The 22440-nt window shown below is 35.1% G+C and overlaps 1 protein-coding gene across 6 annotated transcripts in view; it reads right to left on the bottom strand.

The window, feature by feature from the left end:
• Window positions 1-22440, bottom strand: part of LOC5568514 (transcription factor AP-2-epsilon) — a 213147-nt gene that overhangs the window by 33926 nt on the left and 156781 nt on the right. The window contains exon 1 of one of the 6 annotated variants that reach the window (XM_001652292.2): window positions 976-1363. The exons of the other annotated variants lie outside the window; for them this stretch is intronic. Coding sequence (XP_001652342.1) covers window positions 976-1020 — 45 coding nt within the window. The 5' untranslated portion in view covers window positions 1021-1363. Of the gene's footprint in view, window positions 1-975; window positions 1364-22440 lie in introns of those variants that run through there. 6 annotated transcript variants of the gene reach the window in all.

Below are 22440 nucleotides of genomic sequence, written 5' to 3'. Positions count from 1 at the left end.
TTAGGCTTTTAATACGAATTTAAAAAATTCACACAATTTTAGCATTTTCGAAACGCTTACAAACAAACTGTTTAACGTTCACTATTTGATGTAGTTTTGAATAGTTGGCCACTTATCTTTGACAGCCTAGTTATCATAGAACTTGAATACGGTCTCAAATCTCTTAGCGTAAAGCATTTTCACAAACTGGGACCATTTTTGTAATCTAAGTCAAAAATTTCCATATAACGTTAAACGCCTAGAGGTATGCAATGCCCTACAAATGTTCGTTATTCATTCAATTTTGTTCGAATCATACTCCATTATCAAAGTTACCCCAAAACAGAAAACCGACTTTCGGTTATATGAAAAATTATATATCCATTCAAAATAAATCTTTTGCCAATTTATCGACTGTAATCGATAGCTTGGATGCCAGTACTTGTTTTAAAAATATAAATTGTAAATCTTTGAAACAGCATGCAAAAATATTCAAGTTTTCTTCGAAAAAACTATCAAAGTTACCCCGTTTTACGGTACACATTTCTTGATAACAAGACTGCACTTTTTGACATTGCTTTATGAACATGAACAGTTTTGATGTTGAATAAGCTTACTTTGATCGAACCATAAAAAAACTAGTGAAGGCAACAAATGTCAAAAAGGGGTGATTCAAAGTTTCTAGCAAGACAGCATAAGCTGGACATGTTGAAGCTCCACTCAGTGGTATTTATTACTTTTGAACCGTTATATTTCTTAATATATTTATCATATCACTAAGGTCGATCTTTTTGCCCTACTTTACTCTATCATTACGCAACTTTTTATGAATATGATTATTGAAGATAATTAATAAAAAATGACTTCGTGATAAACCAGCTGATTTTGATTTTTTTTCGGTTTTCCGAAGGGGGAAAGCCTCCTTCTGCCTCCTCTAGCTACGTCCATGCATAGGAAGTTGGAGATTTCACGAGCAAACCCCAACACAATAAATACCTGTACTTCGATAACGGATGACATGTCCACGTAAGCCAGGGCCATGATTACGGCGACAACTCGGACTCCGCCAGCTGTAGTGTAGTTTGTTGAGTTGATTGGAAGACCTTTTGGCAGCTCTGCGCGAAATTCGGTCAACTCGTAGGCAGCTGGTTTCGTGCAGCAGTTACGCGCGGTCGTTAATTTCAAATCACAACACCATCAATTTTAAACATTGTCAACATTGTTTGTCTTATTATATTTTGGCATTTTTCCGCCCGTTAAATGCACCCGTAACAACTGTGGAGGATCGGAGAGAAGAGAGGCTCTTCAAAGAAAAACTGTCACATTTGCTGCGGAAACGACCCGACCAATGGATATTACAATCAATTAGCACTGTTTCTTTCGTCTGTCTGGAAGGAAGCTGAGCGATTTGAAGTTAAGGCGAAAGAAGACGTCTTCGTCGTCGTCGGTCGTCGTCGTCGACAGGCGCTGATGAGCATAATGATGCTGCACGGATCGAGATTGCTGGAAGATCTTGGGAGTTGACAAGAACCCCATTTGGACCGGCGGCGCGGGTAACAGAAGCGGAAAGATATTAAAAAAAGTTACGGACTGCTCTTTATTGTGGCGTGGGAAATTCGGTTTATCGATGGCGTTTTTATTCGGCTCGTTTCGAGAGCGAGATGATGATGTCGCGCGCACTACGGCGCATAAGGTGAAAACATACGTTTGTTCGCGCTGCACGGTGGCAGGTTAATTGATGCGATTAGTGATAGTTTTTTTTTTTTATTCATTCGAGTTAGCGGTTGGTAAGATAATCTGTTTTTTTGTTTGTCTGGTTTATAATGTTTGTTTGAAGATGGGGAGGTTGTTGAAAACTGCGGTTAATTGATGTTGCGCAAACAAAGCAACGAATAAATTTCAAGCATTCCATTTCGATGGGCATTCATTTGATGTTAAGTTATATCATATTTCGATACCTACATTTAAGTAATTTGAAAAACGAATGAACCTTAACGAATTTCATAAAGTTTTTTTGGATCAACAGATTTTTTTTTCGTGAGTGCTGTTCAGGATATTTTTAATTCAAATCCCTGATAGCCCAGCTTGTTTTTCCTCTTCTAGAAACCCTTCTACGATTAATTTGGTCTTATCGACTTCAGTCAACTTTGAAGCCAACTGATTAATCACGCTGACTTCGATTTTGAACATGTCCTTGTTACTTTCCAAATATCCCATGAAGCGATTTTCAATCCTATCAGCTCCACATTCAGTTATTTTCGAGCCGATTGGAATACATATGAAACATATAGGTATCGATAAAAATATTGATGTTAATATTTCTTTGCAAACAAAACTTAATATTGACAATGCGGGTCCGAGTGGTTAGAGTCCGTGGCTACGAAGCAAAGCCATGCTGAAGGTGTCTGGGTTTAATTCCCGGTCGGTCCAGGATCCTTTCCTAATGAAAATTTCCTTGACTTCGCTGGGCATAGAGTATCATCATACCTGCCGCAAGATATACGAATGCGCAAATGGCATTTTTGCTGCTTGCGGTTTGCTCATTGAACGAACACTAAGCTGAGAAGTAGGCTCTGTCCCAGTGAGGACGTAATGCCAAGATTAAGAACCTCAGTAATTACTTCAAACAGTAATCTTAATCCTGAACTTCATTCATTCATCAATAAAACTAAAACCTTTTTGTATGGAACATTTGAACAATTGCACCACCACATTGCAAACTATTTGTTTTCACTACTGAAGTGCAGAAAAAGCACCAGAAATATTATTTCACCTAGTAGATCAGCGTGACGCAAACAATTGACTGAGTAACAGCGACGAACCCTTCAGGGCACACAGATACGCGATAACTTGCAAGTTTCCTTCCTCTCTCTTGCGCTCGCCAGCACCACATTGCACAACAAACGTAACGAAACTAACCAAAGCCTCGAGCGTTCAATTGAGTTATCATCGTCTAACGCAGAAATTCCGGCTCACTTCCGTCAAATTATTCGCATTTTCCAAATTACGCCATGGTGCCAAAATGGGTCCCATTAACAACAACCGCCTCTCTCGCTACCTGGCTACCGGTTATTAAGCTATCGAGAACGACCCAACCAACCGCCCGATCAGCAGGTGCACTTTTTCGAAAAACCACCCAAGAACCGCATTCCAGAGTTTGTCTGCTAGAGGAAGGGGCCACCAGACAAGACAGGGCTGAAACGCGAAAACGGCCGCACATAATCAGTAATCTGCAGTCCAGCCGGGAATTGTATCCATTTCAGTGGGACTTTTGTTACCCCCGTCCGTAATGATTCACCCAGGAGAAAAAAAAAACGCAACCTAGCCAACCGCCAGCCAAAAGGTAATTGTTTCCATTAAATTTCCAAACAGACGAAAGAAACTCGAGCCCTCCAATCGGTCCCCGATTGTGTCCGTTTTTTCTGGGTCCACGCGTGGTCTCCATTTAGGGTTTGAATGTCCTATAGTTGGGGATGCAATTAGGGTGTTCCAGAAAATATAAATGTTTGAAAAGTCATGGTGTTCAATCCTACAATGTAAGGTTTTCTTATTTATAGCATTTTTTGTAGAACTAATAAATTTTCTTGAAAATCGTTCAGAGGTTCCGTCAGATCGAGTTATGAAAAATGGTTTTGATAAAATTTTTCATATTTTGAAGTTTTGTGAAAATGGTTTCAAAACTTTTTTATTTTTGAAAATATATTTTTTCCGTGAGTATGCTTGGGCACTTGTGCGGTATAACATCTCAAAACTATAATAAAAAATCTTCGAGCTGTCCAGTGGAATACGTATAAGTAAATGAAAACCAAATAAAAGGAAAAAATATTTAATTTTCATGTCCACAGAACTTTTGAAACCATATAAAAATCGGTTTATCATGTTATTTATTACAAAATATAAAACCTAAAATATCAGTAGTTTTTTTTATTCTGAAACCTTCAATGTCATAGCACTATTTACAACGATTATTTTTGTGAAAAATGATTGATAAAATACTCAAGGTCACATTGGCAGATGAACAAAAGATTGGTCATCTGAGAAGAGGCTGTATAAACATTATTTTAGCTGAACAAGCTGTTATTCAGCTACCAATGTTACTTGGGACTGTCAAAAGGCCGAGGTATTGCTGTTTGAGTAAATTAGGGAAATCTTCTTCTTCTTCTTCTTGGCATTAACGACCTCACTGGGACAGATCCTGCTTCTCAGCTTAATGTTCTTATGAGCACTTCCACAGTTATAAACTGAGAGCTTTATTTGCCATAGGGAATGGTACACAAATTATGTCACGCTAAATTTCAACTTTTTTGACCCCCCCCATTGTCACGAGCCCTCCAAAAATTTTGTAAGTATTGTCACGCACGGCTTGACCTCCTCCCCCTTAGAGTGTGACGTAATTTGTGCATGACCCCTAGTTGCCAATTTTCGTATTCGTATATCGTGTGGCAGGTAAGACGATACTCTATGCCTCGGGAAGTCAAGAAAATTTCCATTACGAAAAGATCCTGGACCGACCGGGAATCGATCCCAAACACCTTCAGCATGACTTTGCTTTGTAGCCGCGGACTCTAACCACTCGGCTAAAGAAGGCCCCCAAATATTTTAAATTTAATTTAAATTTTATTTTTGAACAGTTAACATTCAAGAAACAATAATTTTAATTGATTTTAACTGATAGAATTGAGTTGTTGGTAATGGTGAACAATTATACTTGATTTTGTTCGAATATAATTCTGAAGTTTAACACGATGCAATATGTCAGTTTTAGTAAATCTTAATTTGCCTCGAATGTTCTGTTGAGTCTAAATCTGTCAAATATTTTGAGCAAAAAATCTTTTCAGTGTGGAATGCAGATCTGCAATATAAATGTAGAGTTTTAAGTTTCTTGATGATATGACTTATAAACTTGTGAATTGAAGAAGAATGTAGGACGGTCATTTTGACGGCCATCTTTGGATTCCAGTGACATTTTTTATGAGCAACTTTATAAGCAATGTTAATTGCTTACTTGGCTGCTTTTTCAGAACGGTAATTAATTTAATATATTATTAAATTGCCCAAAATATTAATTTTGAAACAATAATCCAACCAAACAATATCAACGACACATTGAGTTTAAGTACATAATATTTATAACCATCTCATAATTATTTTTAAGTGAAAATCGTTAATTTGCAATTTATGCTGTCCTGCATTCAATATGATTCTATGTTGTCTATAAATCATATTATCACATCAAGAATCGTGCATTATTATTATTCAACAATACAATTCAATCAACTTGAATGTTTGTCAAATTGTAAAATTTACATTTTACTCAATCTTGTAAATGGTGCTTATTTGAGGGATTTTTCTCGTGATAATGGTAAAAATATACCAAAGAGTGCATTTAGCCTCTAAGAGTCGAAATAAAAAAAAATGACTCATGAAAATTTCTAGTAATAGAAATGACTATATTTGGGAACCATCATGGTATTCAAGAAATATTTTCTTTGGTATGGTTTAATGAGCCTATATCTAGCCTTGGGATATCGGTTCATGGAAACTTAAATCTGGATTTTGAAATATCAAAATAACATCTAATTTTGAAGTTAGATTCAGGTTTAGGAAAAGATTACCAAAAACTGTAATCAGAATTTTATGAAAAACAAAATCATTTGAAAATCATTTGAAAAAAATTGGTAACATTTTAACAAGATTTAGAAAATCACATTCTATTCGGGTATGCTTTTATCACAATTCAAGAGATCCTGTTTTTAGGGTTTTTAATAACTTCGTGTTGATATTAACAGGTACTTTCTCTGAACTGATGGCCATTTATCTAAGACCATAAGAAAAGATCTCATTTGAAATGCCTTTTTTCAGCATAAACCATCACAAATTTATAGGCGCGTTGAAAATTTTCAAAAAAAAAAAAACTAAAGTTGAACTTAGTTACTAAAGTAGGTAACTTAGTTGGTAAAGCACGTGGATTTATTTTTCATAATTTCATCCATCTTTAACACGCGTAATGAGTTAATTAATTTGAAGTTGAACGATCTTTGCTAATAACTTCTTTACATATCATTTTTTTTATTATTGATTGAGGTAACATTCTATACATATACACATGAAAAATTAGGATTAGGGTTTTTGAACCCGATTCAAAAAATAATTGTATTGAAAGTCATATTTTTCTGGATGTAAAATGTTTTTAGTTGTTTTTATTATTACAATGAATACGCCAGAAATTTTGAATACGCGTAAATTTATACAATTTATTATAGAAAATGTACATTGTATACAGTACCGTAAATTCGGGTGAAATTGATCACAATCTCACACAATTTTATTTGTTACTAATAGAGCACACATATCAATGTAACATATAGAAAATAAACGTTGTTTACCTCAACTACTGCTGACTTGTGTGTTCTGAATTTTGTTTTGTTTTGAAGAATGCTTATTTCTATGAAAATAATGTAAAATTACAGTTTTCGGTGTGATATTGCAGCATCTATTAACTTTTAGTTTTAATTACAGATTTAGACATGGTGTCAACCTGAGAGTTTGGAATGATGCTTTTTAATATATCCGTCTAACAGGTTTTATCATCAATATTCGTACCAATTTGCTCAAATTTTTATTTATTATTGTTGGATATCGAGAGATTCCTTTGAAAATTGCCTACATTTATGCATTTTCTGTTGTGTTTTTGAATTTTAATTGTTTATTATTTTCATGAATATTGCATTGTTAAGAATTTAGCGAGCATATTTGGAAACAAATTTAGTATGCATAGTTGTTTTCAAACCTAACAATAAATAAAGTGATCAATTTCACCCCGAAAAAGGGTTCTCTATTTTTTTATTTTGAAGATGATTTTAAGTACTAAAATCGCATCTGTATGGAAATTTCGATACATGAGCCAATGAGGCTCACCGTCGTACTTTTTTCCTGTATTCAGTTGTTTGGTAATGTCAATATCGTAGAGAACAAACCAGAAAAACCGTGAAAAATCACCAATTTCACCTGAAATTACGGTACTTGATAGAATGAAGTACCCATTGGCCGTTTTTCATACCAAATGGTCAGATTTGAAAGTATGGATATCGTCTTCTAGTCGTCCGATTAATGTGAAATTTTCACCACATTTCAGAAATGACATGAATATTACTCAATTGAAAGCACAAACTTTTGATTTACTACAAATCTCTCTTTTTGAAAAAATGCCGTTATTTTTTTCTATTTTGAAAAAAGTCTGTTACTGAAAAATACTGATATTCATATTTGTGTGTTTTATTAAATTGCATAATTTTGCACAAGAGCATATTGTTCTTAAAATCTTAATTAAATTATTTTCAAAGTAAAGTGGGACAAAAGTTTATTTTATAAATTTCTAGCTGAATTCTGAACAAATCTTATAAATGCCATGGTGGTTCAAATGCTATTCAAATAAGAGACTTTCACTGCAAAAATTACAGAAATCGATGGAGTTTAGTAGAAGTTGTGACTATTTGTTGCTTTTTGACGAAAAAATTGTAACTTTCGATCCAACTTTTATAACATGGAACAAAATAAAGAGAAATCATTACGATTTTTCATGTAAGGGCATTGCTAGGCCTATTGTAAAGATACTTTGAGGTGTATTAGTTTTAGCATAAATGCATGGGCAGCAGTTTTGGAACTAGTAGCAAAAGTTCGATCCATATAAAAACTCATGTAAAAAGTTGAAAATTGCGAAAAAAAAACACATTTTGGGGTTTAATTTAGTGAAGTATGCTTGATCTTGTAGAAAAAGTTTTCAAAGTACTAATATTTATTAAAATTTGCGAATAACTGCTATAATATACCAACAATCCCAATTAAGTGTATTTTTTTGGTCAAAACTTAATATGTATTTTTAGGCAAACTCCACTTTATTGCTGATATAGTGTATTTTTGTCACAAAAATAACAACATTTTGCTTTTCAAACTGAACACCGCTGTAGCAAAATTTCGCTTCAGACGATCGATTTTGCCTACAATTGATTTTGCAAATATTTTAACATAGGTTTGCTCAGCAAAATTATAACCAATAGATTACACTGCGAAACACGTTTTTGTCTCCAGCATCAAAATATTTCTTTTTACTTAATTAAGGGTTGCTGAATCAATTGCCGTTTACAGAAATATCATAGCACGTCTAGTTTTTGAGATATTGGTTGTTGAAAATGCAAAAATTGACTATTTCAGCCAACTTGCAAGCAAGTTTGCCAGCTTGTAAGGCAATTTATTTGCATAATTTGCCACAGAATTCAAACTTTATGTGTATGACAATACTAATTATCAATTTTCATAATGCTTTTGATGCGCAAAAGCTATTTTTTTATGTTTTAGAAAAGTATTGTATTTTGCCATATAAGAGAAACGAAGATTTTTGTATGGAGACTGCAAGCATGTTGAAAAAATCGGTTTAATCTAAATTGAATCGTGAAATATTAACCAAAATATATCTAAAACGAAAATTTAAGTCCTCTTTTGCATGCTTGGTGGATAAGATCACAAAAAAGTTTGATAAAATATACTTCAAATTTTAGGTAAACATCAATAAAACCAATGTTTTATACAACTTTGGCGACCTGTAGCTAAAAATTGTGACGTGCTGGGAAATTTCTGAGAACGGCATCAGATTCAGCAACCCCAAATCTACTGAAGACACATGATTTGATCCTTGAGACACGCAAAAGTGTCGTTTTTGTTGCGCTGTGTTATTGCATCACCGTGTGGTATTCATTTATTTCTCATCCTCCAAACGCGGTAAAACAAAACAAACAAAGGACATCTAGCAACGATTATATAAATCGCCGCCGCCCTAGCAAGAAAAATCTATCTTTTACACCGCATTTCTTGTGAAAAATCTTACCGCGTTTGATATTTGCATTTCAAACGCACACAGCAATAGTTTTTCTGGAAACAATAATTATTCCACTAAGGTCGAACTTTTGTCTCACCTAACTCTAATTCAAAATTTTATAATTTTTGTTAAATTTTGAGCTTTTTTATAACTTTAAAGTTATTTTTAAGAAAAAAATTAAATTTTCAGCTCAGAAAATTCTAAGCTACTTGCAATTTGTGGTGAAAATTTCAGGTCAATCCATGACCATTTTGTCCAGTTTGTACAGTTACTCGATAATGAGGTTAAATTGTATAAACTTTACAAAAAATGATGAAATGATCTTAGTTTTACTAATAACATCAACTTCCCAATTATACAATGAATTAAATTTTCCCAAAAAATCCAAAAGAATAGAATTTATTTATTAAAAAATTCATCACGATAGCACAGCGTAACAAAAATGACATTTTTTCGTGTCTCAAGGATCAAATTATATGTCTAGTAAATTTGGGATTGCTTTCTAATTTGTATAAAACACTGATTCCATTGATTTTTACATGACATTTAAAGTATCAAACTTTCAGTGATCTTAGCCACCATGCATGCAAAATAAGACATCAACTTTCATTTAAGATCTTCTTCTTTCTGGCGTTACGTCCCAACTGGGACAAACCCTGTTTCTCAGATAAGTGTTCTTATGAGCACTTCCACAGTTATTAACTGAGAGCTTTCTTTGCCGATTGACCATTTTTGTATGTGTATGTGGTGTGGTAGGTACGAAGATACTCTGTGCCCTGGGAATCGAGAAAATTTCCTTTACAAAAAGATCGTCGACCAGCGGGATTCGAACCCACGATATAATTTGGTTTAAATTGCACGATTGAACTTAGATTAAATCGTTTTTTTTAACATGCCTGCAGTCTCCATACAAAATTCTTCGTTTTTCTTGTATGGCAAAATACCGTTTTGTCTCAAATTCCGAACAGACTCATATTCCGAACACTCGGTTTTTGAATGGTGATTTGGTTGAAATGTTTCGCTAAAATATGTCCTCAAATTACAATGAAATGGCAGTCAATTGCAATTCAATTTTAACGTCTTCCAATCTATTTTATAACAAGGGAGTAGTGATGATTCTTTAATTCGAGACCAGTAAAACTAGCTCAGATAAATTTGTTTGCGAAATAATTTATCTGAATACGATTTATTCGTGCTGAATCAAGGTGTTTGGAATATGAGACAGAATAAACACAGTGTTCGACATTTGAGTCAAAATGTTGTTTCATACTTTTACGTGAAACAATACCAAACAAGTTGAAATAAACAATTTTATCGGCACACCCAACAGTTAACAGTTAAAATTTACGAAGAAATTGAAAATTTCAACTAATATCAGCTAATTTATGCCTATCAGATGTATTTGAAGTCACTGTTGGTCTTAAGTGTTCGGAATATGAGTCAAAACGGTACAATACTTTTCTAAATCATCAAAAATAACCTTTGAACATCTTAAACATTATGAAATTTGTTGACAAGTATCGTTTAACACATAAAGTTTGAGATCTGCGGCAAATTAAGAAAATAAATTGCCATACTGATATCGTCAAGTTCTTCATTTTCAACAGCTGATATCTAAAATATTTTTGAAAAAGGCAATGAATTCAGCAACCCTACATTGAGTAAGTAGTGATATTTTGATACTTGAGACAAAAACATGTTTCGTATCTTTTAGTCTCTTAGTTTACGATACTATGAATCGTCATAAAAATGCCACTGGATCTGACAGAACGTCAAAACGATTTTCCGAAAAATGATTTGTTCTATAAAAATGCAATAAATAAACATATCTTTCATTCTAGGGTAGAGTACCACTTTTCGTGCATTGATCTCTTCTGGAACACCCTAGTATGCAAAGGTCCATTCTGTGTCTCCGCCTTTTCATCTCGCATTGACCGCCGCACTTCGTTTTGCTTTCCTTTTTCAGACCACTACCTAATCACACTCCGGTTTTTTACATCACATCCAACAACAGACAACAATTTTCCGCCAAATCTTCATCGGCTCAAATTCGATAATCACTTTCAAACGGCATAATTATTTTTCAATTATCCGCAATCATTTCGTGCCACCACGACAACCGAACCACGACGACGACGACCAAGACGACTTCTAGCACGGCGCTGCAGCAGCACCTCATCAGCGTCCTCCAACAACTCCGACGATTTGAATATTCACTTTCAGATTCGTTTTACGCAATCCTCACGACTCAATGGCGGGTCCTAAACGCTGTGAACCGCGACCAAAAGGGTCCGGGTTCCACCTGACCACAACGGACACGAAATTACCTTTGGCCCCACCGACGACGATAACAGAAACTACCCGAGTAGAGTGCGATGTGACGATGACTAGTGACAACGGTAGTGTAGCGTTGGATAGAGGACACCCAAACTAAAACCGACGACGACGACAACGATGAGGACGCCACGCGACGCGTGTTTCTCTAATCAATCATAACGGTTGAAGTTTCTAGCGCAAACTGAGCATAAAATCGGTAGCGACGACGGGTTCAGGCCAGGTCTGTCTATCCGTCTGTCCGGTGCGTTTGTCGTTTGGGTATAACAACGATCGCTGCCGTTGTTGCTGCTTGCCGCTGGTTGTGTGCTAGCTGAACGTTGTAGGTATTTGCTGCGAGGTGAGGTTTTTCGGGTTCGCTCTTTCTTCTGGGGCGCGCGCGCTGCTTGCCATCAGGGTAGTCGCCCACGGGGTAGGGGTTCCCAAGTTCTGAGAGACAGGAAGAACGAGTCGTTTGAATGTGACCGAGAAATGGGATGACCGTAGAAGAAGCTTTGGAATATTAAAAGTTAACCATAATGTGTATCATGAAACCACTTCATGTTGATCATTTGCCACACCTCGCTGCTCAAGAATACTCATAGCGAGGTTGTGTAAGGCACTATTTCAAACACTCGACAGTTTCTTGTGAATTCCACAGATTCAGTTACTCCGTATATGAATACATATATTCTAAAGTTGCCTTTTCCAAGTCCAAGTTTTCAAATCAAGAGCGATAATTAAAAAAAAAAAAAACAAAACACGCAAGAAGACAGAATTTAAGAAACAGAAATCATCATTTGTTCAAAAGTACACAGAAAGTTTTGACATTTCTGAACAGGATTTCTTGTTGAACAAATTTTGATTTTCCCGAAAAGTTAATAAACACTCGTCGTACGCATAACAAAATTTTTAGTACATTGAGATAGATTAGGCAAAGATCAAAATCATTGAAAAGGTGGTGATAGTGCTGAAGATTTTTTTTAAATTTTATTGCGAATTGAATTTTACCAGTAACGTGATGTCACAAAATCTTGTTTCAAATCTATTTGCATGTTTGTACGATATTTTGTCTAAAATGAAAAAGTAAGTGCAAATAGATTACACACTTTTCTGAAGGATATTCTTGAACTTCAAAAGCATTTGAAGGTTGTAATTGAAGCAAATTAAAAAGATACAGGACTTTGAATTTCCCAAGTTTGTCACAATCCGTATATAATACAAGTTTGCATTTGGAATTCAGGCAGCAATAGACACGGTAATTGATACTGTTCTTTACCAAAGTGGTTGGACTATATGTTAGAATCTAGGACTTAAGAAGCGTAACCCAGTATAGTAGTATCAAAGCTGTTCGGATTCTATCCATTGTGATTTTTATTCTCTGTGGCCCTGTGATGCACCAACAGTTTTTAAAAATAATATAATAAGATATTGCAGGACTTGAACTCCAAATACTTCGCCAATAGGATGACCAATATCTAGATAAAATGGTTTAATAAACAAGTTGTTTTCAATTATAAATTATAAGCAGTTATTAAATTTACAATTTTCACACCAATATTGAAAAAATGCATGGTTGGGTTGGTTGGGTTTAATGGTTGACAAATCAAGATATTTTTTGTTTTTTTTTTGTATATCACTATAACTTTTCAGTCATCTCAAAAAATTTACAACGTGTTTATAACAGTTTAAAGGTATTAAAGTATAATCGAAAACATAAACATTCAGTCTATATTTCATCAATCAGTTAAAATGCAAAAACATTTGTTTTTAGTTTTCGACTTTACTGTTCTGATAATTTGACTTGAAGGACCATTTAGTTTTCTACAGTATATCGAAAAGTTCACTTTGTTATACCAGCTTAAAGATAAATTACATAGTACTACATTACATTGGTTTTATTAATCTGTATTGTATGTTACAAGTTGTAGATACAAGTAAAATTGCAATGGTGTTTTTTTGTCACCAGTTGGCTCTGGAACGTGTCAACAGATTTGCAAAATTCTGAAATGTATGAAAAACGATCTACAAGGGAAAATGTTATACAGTCAACTCTCCCTAACAGAGAAGAAATTTTCTAGGTTTGAACATTTCATTATATTCAATACATGCGAATAACTAATTTTGATGTGCATAATGGTAAAATTTCAATCTAACTTTCCGAACTGCCATCTTAAAATTAATATTTGATCACCCTGAATTAGCTTGTCAAGCTTCAATTTATGATCAGTATAATCATAATATTCCAATATATTAAATCTGTTCATATGTGCAGGACATTTGGGACTGATCGTAAAAATATCGAGTTAGGGAGGTAAACTTGCATACGCAACTGAAATAAATACTGGCACGGTTCGTTTTTGGCAACTATACTATTCGATTTTGGCAACACGATAAAAAAATGTATCACGGATCAGTCACCAATATTGTTAATGTCAATCTTTCTGTGGACTTTTTCGAGGCTTAGCATGTTCAGTGATAACAGTTATAATAAAATCAACTTTTCGGTTTAGGCAACATGAAAGTATTTGTCATATTGCGAAAATCGAACGAGCACTGTATCGACTTATACAGGGATCAAAGTATTCTAAATTGATGGAACCGCGCATTCCATCCAGTTAAGGCTGATTTGCTGTTTAAAAGACAAGTAATTGCCAAACTTGATGCATGCACGGAGATGGCATTTAACTCAATTTTGAATTGTTCCTACGCAATTTCGTATTTGAGCCCAATTACGCAATGTTGGCTAAATTTCCAAGGCACTCACTAGGTAGTTTGGCTTTATTAGAAAAATATATTCACTTTTGGGTTGATTTTACGCAATATTGAGTTCTTTTAAGACAAAAATAAGAAAAGTTGCATTTACCCAAATGTATCTTATTGGGCTCTCTCTATTTTTGACAACATTCGTGAGGAAGAAAGAGAATACCGAGTGGATTTGGGTTAAAAGAATAATCTATATACTTAATTATGGGTACTGTAAACTCAAAATTTAGGTAAAAAATTTTCTACGTGTTAAACTTCATTTCTTTGATCGCAGTACGCAGTTGAGAAGAAATGTCATTTCAAATCGGGCTCTCTGTAGGAAATTTCTTGATCCACTCTGCCAAGGAGACTTCGATAGCTAACCCTGGGTAAAAACACTTTGCACTGCAGTGAACGAACGTCATTTGAATACACAAACACTCGCATACACTCGTCATACACAGTTTTTGTTTAACCTTGAGAACACATTTTTTGTTTTACCTTGAAAAAAAAAACAATTTTTTCGTTTTTTTTGCAAAGTACACAAAGCTTTTTAGACTCATCGAAATGCATATGGCAGCAATATTACCCAACTTAATAAAATATATCTAGATTCTGGGTGTTTTTGCGAAAGATATTGTTTACCCCTGATTTTCACAACTACCTCAACCCATACCTTAGAGTGTGATTGCCACTATGAGCCTATTCTACGTGTCATAAATTCTTTTGACTTCTGCTGTGTACCGTGTGTTGGTGCTGTCTCGCTCTTTCTCAAGGGTCGAACAATAAAAGTCAAAAGTTTTATATCATGTATAGGCACATTTCAAGCGTGTGTTAGCATAAGGGCGTAAGTAACATCACAGACAAATAGACAGCTGGAACAATTATCAGTTCAAAACATAGTCACGCGAACGTTCACCCCCAATGCTAAAAACACTGTATTTGGCCAATTGCGAACTAGGTGGCGGAAGTGCGCAAATGTCAAATTCGAGCAAAAGCGATACGAGCGTCACGAGTGAGACGTTAGCTAACTACCAAATACTAAAACTGATCGTTATTTCGATGTACGATGGAAACAATTCTGGTGTTACACCTGTTTGTCTGCGGTAACATTAGCGAATTATCTTTCTCGTTTATGAAAAAAGGTGACAAGATTGTTTCATTGAACTTTTTAGCTTAGAACGCAGCGATGGAGCCTTGCGCCATCGTGTAAAAAAAATCAAACTTAAGATGCTAGTCACCTTTATTTACTGAAGAGAGGGTTTATGAAAATAAATCGATCATGTTACTTCCGCCATTATTGTAGCGGGGTTTTCAACATTTCGACATTGATTTTTCATTAGGGCCTATCTGCATTCATCGATTTCTCTTCATCGTTGCTGTCTATGCATTATTGCATAAAACTTATACACTTTTCGTAACATGATTCCGTGCTGTAGGATAAATAATCACTATATCTTTGTGCATTTACAAGAAATATTACATGTTTATTTAATTTGGCGAAGTTAATTACTATCGAAAGAGATGATCGATGAAGAGAAATCGCCAATGTCAGTTAAGCCCTTATGAAAAGACAGTGTCGAATTTGATGTATATAAAATAGGTACGTGGGAACTTTGCGATATTTGTCAGAAAATCTCCTGTCACATTGCATTTTCTGGCTTTTGATTTCTGTAGTTTGAGAAAACCATTGCTATTGCCATTTCGGTACTGAATACGGTTGTGTATTCTTTGTTTCTGGACTGATTGTACAATGTAATGTAATGGATCTTCTGATCCTCAGGCACAAACCTTACCATCAACTCTACTTGGAGCCGATGGTGATGGACTGTAGGGTTCAAAGATATGACGTCTAAATCATGGGTAACTGTGTTTTCATAGAGTGCATTCCTGTTGGAAACCCTATGAGATTTCATGATATATTTTCAATTATTTCACAGTGAAAATCGATTCCTACAAAAAGCCTGATCGCTGGTAGCAAGTAATTTCTTGGCCTATCTTGATGCATGGAAAATTCGGAAATTTGCAGATTTTTTGACTAATAGGGTCCTAAAGCACTGTCCCTATTTTAGTGCCAAACGCTTAAGTTTAGGAAAAAAAACGTGTTTACTTAATTTTGGAATGATTTTCGTTAGTTTTACTTAAAAAAACATTTTTTAACGATTTTTGAGATTTTGTCACACTCCTTGATTTAAACTGAAATTTTAGGTATATTTTGTTTTCCGTGTCCCTTCCGAAATGTCAGATAGGAACAACCCCAGTGTTAAAACTATAAGCCCTGTGGCATTTTTGTCGTCAACGTGAACGTCAAACATGATCAAAAGTGTCAAGGTTCATAAATGGAACCATTTTTTAAATTAAAGTTTAAATATGTTATAACCGTTATTTGAGTTGGAAAAATTGCTAAAGTAGTTGCAAGAACATGCTCTTTCGTATTATTAAATATAAACAAGAATTCATTAAACATTTTAGGACCCAATTAGGTACGTTAAATATTAAATATCGTAATAGACTATTGCGTTAGCAAAAGGCTAGTAGTATTTTCGAATCCTTTTGATAGTAATTTGGGGTTTCTTGAAGGCATTCCGGTATAACGAAAACACAAAATTGAATTGATACAGCTCCAAAACTATATCGAATTGGCTCTTTTTTGGACAGATAACTTGTTTTGATAAATAAGTTCAGAATTTGATATGGCACGGAAAGTCGGAGAACATTTTTCAAAAAAGGAACTGGTTTATTGTACCATAAACTCATGTAATAGTCATGTAATGTAATGTCACGACGAAAATGAGCCTAAAACACAGCCCTTATTCTGGTGGTAACGTGGTTCAAAAATACATAAATTGAAAAATGCATATACTTGCAACTTAACATTACAGTAAACTCTCTATAACTCAATATTGAAGGGATCATCGAGTTAGGGATGTATCGAGTTATAGAATACAAACTCAGTGCAAATGCGATCCAAAGGGCCATCGAGGTAGCCATGAAAACCAACTTTTTCTATGGTTCTCTAACTCGATATCGAGATACGTAATATCGAGTAAGGGAGAGTTAACTGTATAATTAAATAAAGAGTTTACTTGAAAGAAGAAACCAATTTCGTAGAAGATTCTTCCCGCTTTTTATCAAAAGCTGTTCATTTGAGTTTTGTTTCTTTTTTCGTCTATCTTTTTGATTACATTCTCTTCATATGAGAGTAAAAATTATTGACCTTATTATTTGTGGGCTTCGTAGCCGTGCGGTTAGTGTCACCAAGGCATTTAGCCGCATCGTGCTATGGAGTGTGGGTTCGATTCCCGCCTCAAGCCGAAAAACTTTTCGAGAGGAATGTTTTCCGACTGTGCCACTGGGCGTTGCATGCTAATGTGGGCAAATAGCCCACTGGAAGCACTAACGTGTAGTGTCTTTTTTAATAATTGTGCCGACCAAAATGTATCCAAATGGAGTATCTGATGATACCTACACACTTAAAATGGAACGCAGAATTCTGTAAAATAAATCACAGAATGTAAACTGTGAAATATGACTTTACAGATTTTTCTGTGAAACATGAAGTCATACAATGCAACTGTCAAAAATTCACAAAACATTCGGTGAAGAGAAAAGTTTCACAAACATCTGAGAAATCTTTACGTACAGTTCGGTGAAGATCAAACTTTTCACCGGACATCGCGACTTTTACCGAAAATCTGTAAAATCAATCGTTGGCCATATTGACAACTATACATTTAGCGAGCGTTGATGTTTGTTCAGTGAAAAGAGTGAAATAAAGTTAAACTAAGTGTTTATGTTTCAAACTAGTTGATTTTTTGGACTTCCAAAATAGGATTAGACACTGGTTGGTAGTTATGTTACTATGAGTAATATGCGTTTGTTTATTTCAATAAAATAATGTGGAGTTAAAATTTTGGCTGGGCGTTTCAATGGCGAGAATGACGCTAATTGTAGCGTGATGGAAATCAAGAAACATCACAGAAAATCCGAGAGAAATTACTTTACATTTTCGCAAGACAACTGTAAATATAAACTGAATTGTCGGTGAAATGCCATTGGTAAAATCAAACAATTACAGTAAGTTTGAGAAATCGCACAGAAATGTTCGATGAAAGCTGCAGCATCACAAAATAAATCCACGGAAAATTTGTGAAAAACCACCGCACTCTTCGGTGGTTTTGACAGATGAACTTTTTCAAGGTTCACAGATCGATCTGTGAAATCAAAATCACCGAACGGTTCACCGAAAATTCTGCTGTTGAGATTTCGGTGAAATTTCACAGAATTCTGTGATTCAATCTTAGTGTGTATATTACTGAGTTGTGAAAAAGTTAGAAGACATGATTGTGACAAAAAAGTTTGGACAAACAAGAGTAAAATATTGCTAATTGAAAGAAACGCCATGTAGTTACTAACATTTGAAAATTTTCTTTGGATTTATGTGTCTTGTTTTTATAAAAATCAAAATTTTGATCAGAAGTACGAACATTTTACACATTGAAGTATAATCATTTTAACGGAAGGTTTTTCCCGTTTTGACATACGATATTCAACAATTTGCGAAATTATATGCAAGAGTGCTCTTTATTTCGGCATTAACTGGTCGGCGTTAAGTCAGAGTGGACCAAGTGACATTTTTCATATTTTGAGAAAAATGGGTTTAAAGTCTAACGCTCTGTAATTTTTGAACTCGGTTAAAATTTTGGTTCAATATTTCTACACATTATTGTGTTACTTTCAAACAATATAATGTGAGAGATAATCATGAAAAACCATAATCCAAACCTGTGATAGAACGATTTTCTAATGGACTATGTGTACTTGGTCCACTCTGACTGAACTAAAGGAATATTCAAATATGCGTTCAGTCAGAGTGGACCAAGTGGAAATTTTGAATACCGACCAATGTATACTGGTCTAATCAGCGGCTTCTAGCACATTCCATACAGACACCATAGAACTACCATAAACTTCTATCGGACTCTGAAGTTGACTCAAAATATGCAATAATCAATCAGTTTATCGCTTTTCAACACTTGGTCCACTCTGTCTGCACAGCAATTGTTGCAATTTCTGACCACCCATCCAAATATGGTAAATGGTCAAAAATCAAAATCAAATGCATCGAATTAAGTAATATTTATAAATTTCTATTGATGAATAAGTAGAAAAATCATTCGATGTTGCAAACCTGACAAATCTCTTGAAATGTTTTTCATTTCCTCGCATTCCTTAGCGCGCTGATCATTTCTGCTGTTATGCTAATAAGCACTTGGTCCACTCTGACTGCACTCTTTTATCGATTTTTATTGATCATCCAGAGTAAATTTGCTACATAGCTCTCGCAGTTTACAGCACTCATCAAAGCTGATCAAAGTGAAATGAAGGTCAGGTAATTTTGCATCTTATGAGAGAATAATCCAATTTTTCCAAGTTTTGTACCGTGCTGCATCAATACCCGGACGCTTAAGCTGAGACATATGTTCAAACTCCGTTTTAAACCACTTTTCATCGAATTAGAATTGAGTTCATTATTGCTACACGTAGTTTTATAACAAAACTTGATGAGAAAATTGAATTATATAATAAAAGTTATGATGATACCATGAAAATCATCGAACTAACTTGTCTTGTCCTTAAATCCGGACACCAGAAGCATTACTTGTTTATAAATCCGGACATTTGTGAATCAAAATCCGGACAGCGCTCTTTTAATATGGAATACTGCATCAAGATCCATGAAAAGTGTATATTCATTTAATTTTATGTCACATTTATAAATAATACATGCATGAATGTGATCTATGATGCTAACGTTAATGAAATGATTGTAAATTTTTGGCTCAATTACCTCAACTGCATCCGAACATATGGGGTTGGGCGCTTGTCGTTAGCACCTCTGAAATATTTGAGTCACACTGCTTTTCTGAGCATAAAACTGCATTTAAATCACTGATAACACCTGAATGATTATGTTTGTAACATTTCTTTTAGATTTATCCTTTAATTATTCACTCACAGAACTAAAACACAATGCTTTACAACGGTGTCCGGATTTAAAACCACCTGCCGACAATACCGGACAGTCTCTTTTACACCGCTATTTGCATATTTACACGAACTTCACGATTGTAGTGCTTCCGAATATGTGTATTTATGTTTATTTTACTTTTATATTCAACATACGTTGTGAAGAATGTAATTTAAACACATGACCGTCAGCTGAATGTAAACGCACGTTCTTCACCACTTCTACCGAAATTATTCACAATACAAAAAAAACACGTCCGAACCGAAAGACGTTTTTGTTTTGATTATTATTAATTATTAGGCAATGGTTACTAGATTACGAATGATTGTAGAGTGATCAGCAAGAATGAAAGTAAATATAATGAATAAAATTTACCACTGTAATACTTAATTTCATCATTAATGATTATATTTTACCAGAGTGTCCGGATATTGGTACCGTCCGGATTTTGATTCACCACGGTACTTGGTCCCCTCTGACTTAACACCGACCAACTGTAATTCCGATTGAAAGATGTGACTAGCTCTATTTTCATAAAACTTCAGTACTGACTTTCCTTCCAAATTAGTGTAGGAAACATTAATGAACCGAATACTAGTGTTTGGTAACCCCTGTCGTAGGCAGTTATCCTCCGAGGCAAGCTTACATGTGCGCTTTTATGCTTTACGGGTGTCCTCTCGAAAAGCAAAGTTTCGCTACACGGAGAGCTAAGGAACAGCCTACCGCTGTCAGGCCTCCAACCGGGAAGAATATCCTCTCAACCCGGGGAGAAATATGACGCTCTTCTTGCGAGATGATCGTATTAGGTGAAGATATCTTGTTTTGTAGATTTTTTTTTTATATGAATGCTATCCGTGTCTTTTGTGAGGTGGAAGTGGATATCGAGTTTGTGTAGGATTTATTAGTTCGGAAAACGCCGGTTGCCATCCATGTCACGTGAGTGCTTGCGAGAGAGGGAGAATACGAGAACGACAGGAAGTGAGAGCGTGGTGAGGAATTGTTGAATTTTTGAGATCAAAAGTTTTGATGATGGATGAGAGAACATCCGGTGAAAGGGGTGATGGAAGAGAAGGACAGCAGATATCGTTTTGATTTTAGATGCGGTGGCGCTTATAATTATAAAAAATAGATTGATAATGTCAAATGATTTTAAGACTGTTGAGTTGATACGAAACCATTTCTTTTATTTAAAATTGATAGAACTACTTCATTATTTTTAGTCAATATTCTGTTAATCATTATTGTTCTATACCAAGGTATTCGAGATTTTTCCTATACGAGCATTAGTGAAGTAGCAACTTCTCTGCTCAGTTGCTGCATCCTTCGAATTATTTAGAATGGAGAGGAATGAAACGACGAAGGGTGCATCACTCATCGAAACCACGACACGGAATTCTTGTAATTTTTTCCTCTCCTCGTCGGAAACAACAGTTCGCACCAGTTTTGGCGAGTGACTGACAACACCGTATGACAGAGAATAATTTATGCAAAAATTAAGCTTTCCGCAGAGTTGGCGTGATGCGATTTGTAACTCTGGGAGGATAGGGTAATGGACTTCTTGGACATTTCCATGATTCACTTTGGCTGAATTATTTTCCAGAAAGTCGTGTACGCGTTTCTTTAGAAACTTTTCAAATCCATTGAATCAAACATGTATTATAATCAAATTTCTTTCAGGTGTTTCTTCAGAGATTTCACAACAATTCCTCACGATTGTACGCCGCTTGTAGTGCTTATGAAAGTTGTATAAATAAAAACTTTCACGTAAATGCTTACGTGAATTTTTGTTATTGTACTTTTTAGTTTTGCGTCAGTTATAAAAATACAACGAAATCAATGTCAAGATTATATCATGCTTCATCTAGGTAGAACTTATTTTTTTAGGATCCTTCTAAAGAAAATCGCGCTTCTAGAGAATCTGACCCAAGTAACCAAATAGCACTATAATTCGCCCTCCGTGCTAATATAAGGCTTTTACAGAGCTGACATGCCCTACAGTAGCAGTATAACAACCCTATAAGCCCAAAAAGGCGAATTGGCGGGCTAGTGGTTACTTGGGGATGGCATTCTGGGTAATGATATTCGGGGCAATGGAATTTTTTCAAAGAATTCCTTCAGAGTTATCAAAGAAAGAATGTACGGGGCATTTCTATGAAGAATGCCTATAAGTTTAAAATCAATTGTGTAATCTACAGCAGACTACTTATTGCTTAACTTAACTAACTTATCGTCAACTGTTGCACATCGAAAACTTATGCTCATTGTTGCACATTCCAAAAATTGCTCGTGAGGTGCGTTAAACCCTCTAGATCGCGATGAGCAGGGCCGTGTCCCATTGCTGGTGGATAAATCAGGTGGAAGTTAACGTTTTCCGTTCTTTAATTGCCCGGATTGCGCTCGCTTTTGGGTCGAAGAGACCCAACTGGTTGAACCGGCATAAGCATAAGACCATTGATGAATGGGAATATAATTGAAGGGTAAGTGGACGTCTTTCGGGCCA

The sequence above is a fragment of the Aedes aegypti genome, chromosome 3, assembly GCF_002204515.2.
Source record: "Aedes aegypti strain LVP_AGWG chromosome 3, AaegL5.0 Primary Assembly, whole genome shotgun sequence".
Classification (NCBI taxonomy): Eukaryota; Metazoa; Arthropoda; class Insecta; order Diptera; family Culicidae; genus Aedes; species Aedes aegypti.
The sequence above is the reverse complement of the archived record's forward strand: the minus strand, read 5'-3'. Positions and strand labels throughout refer to the sequence as shown.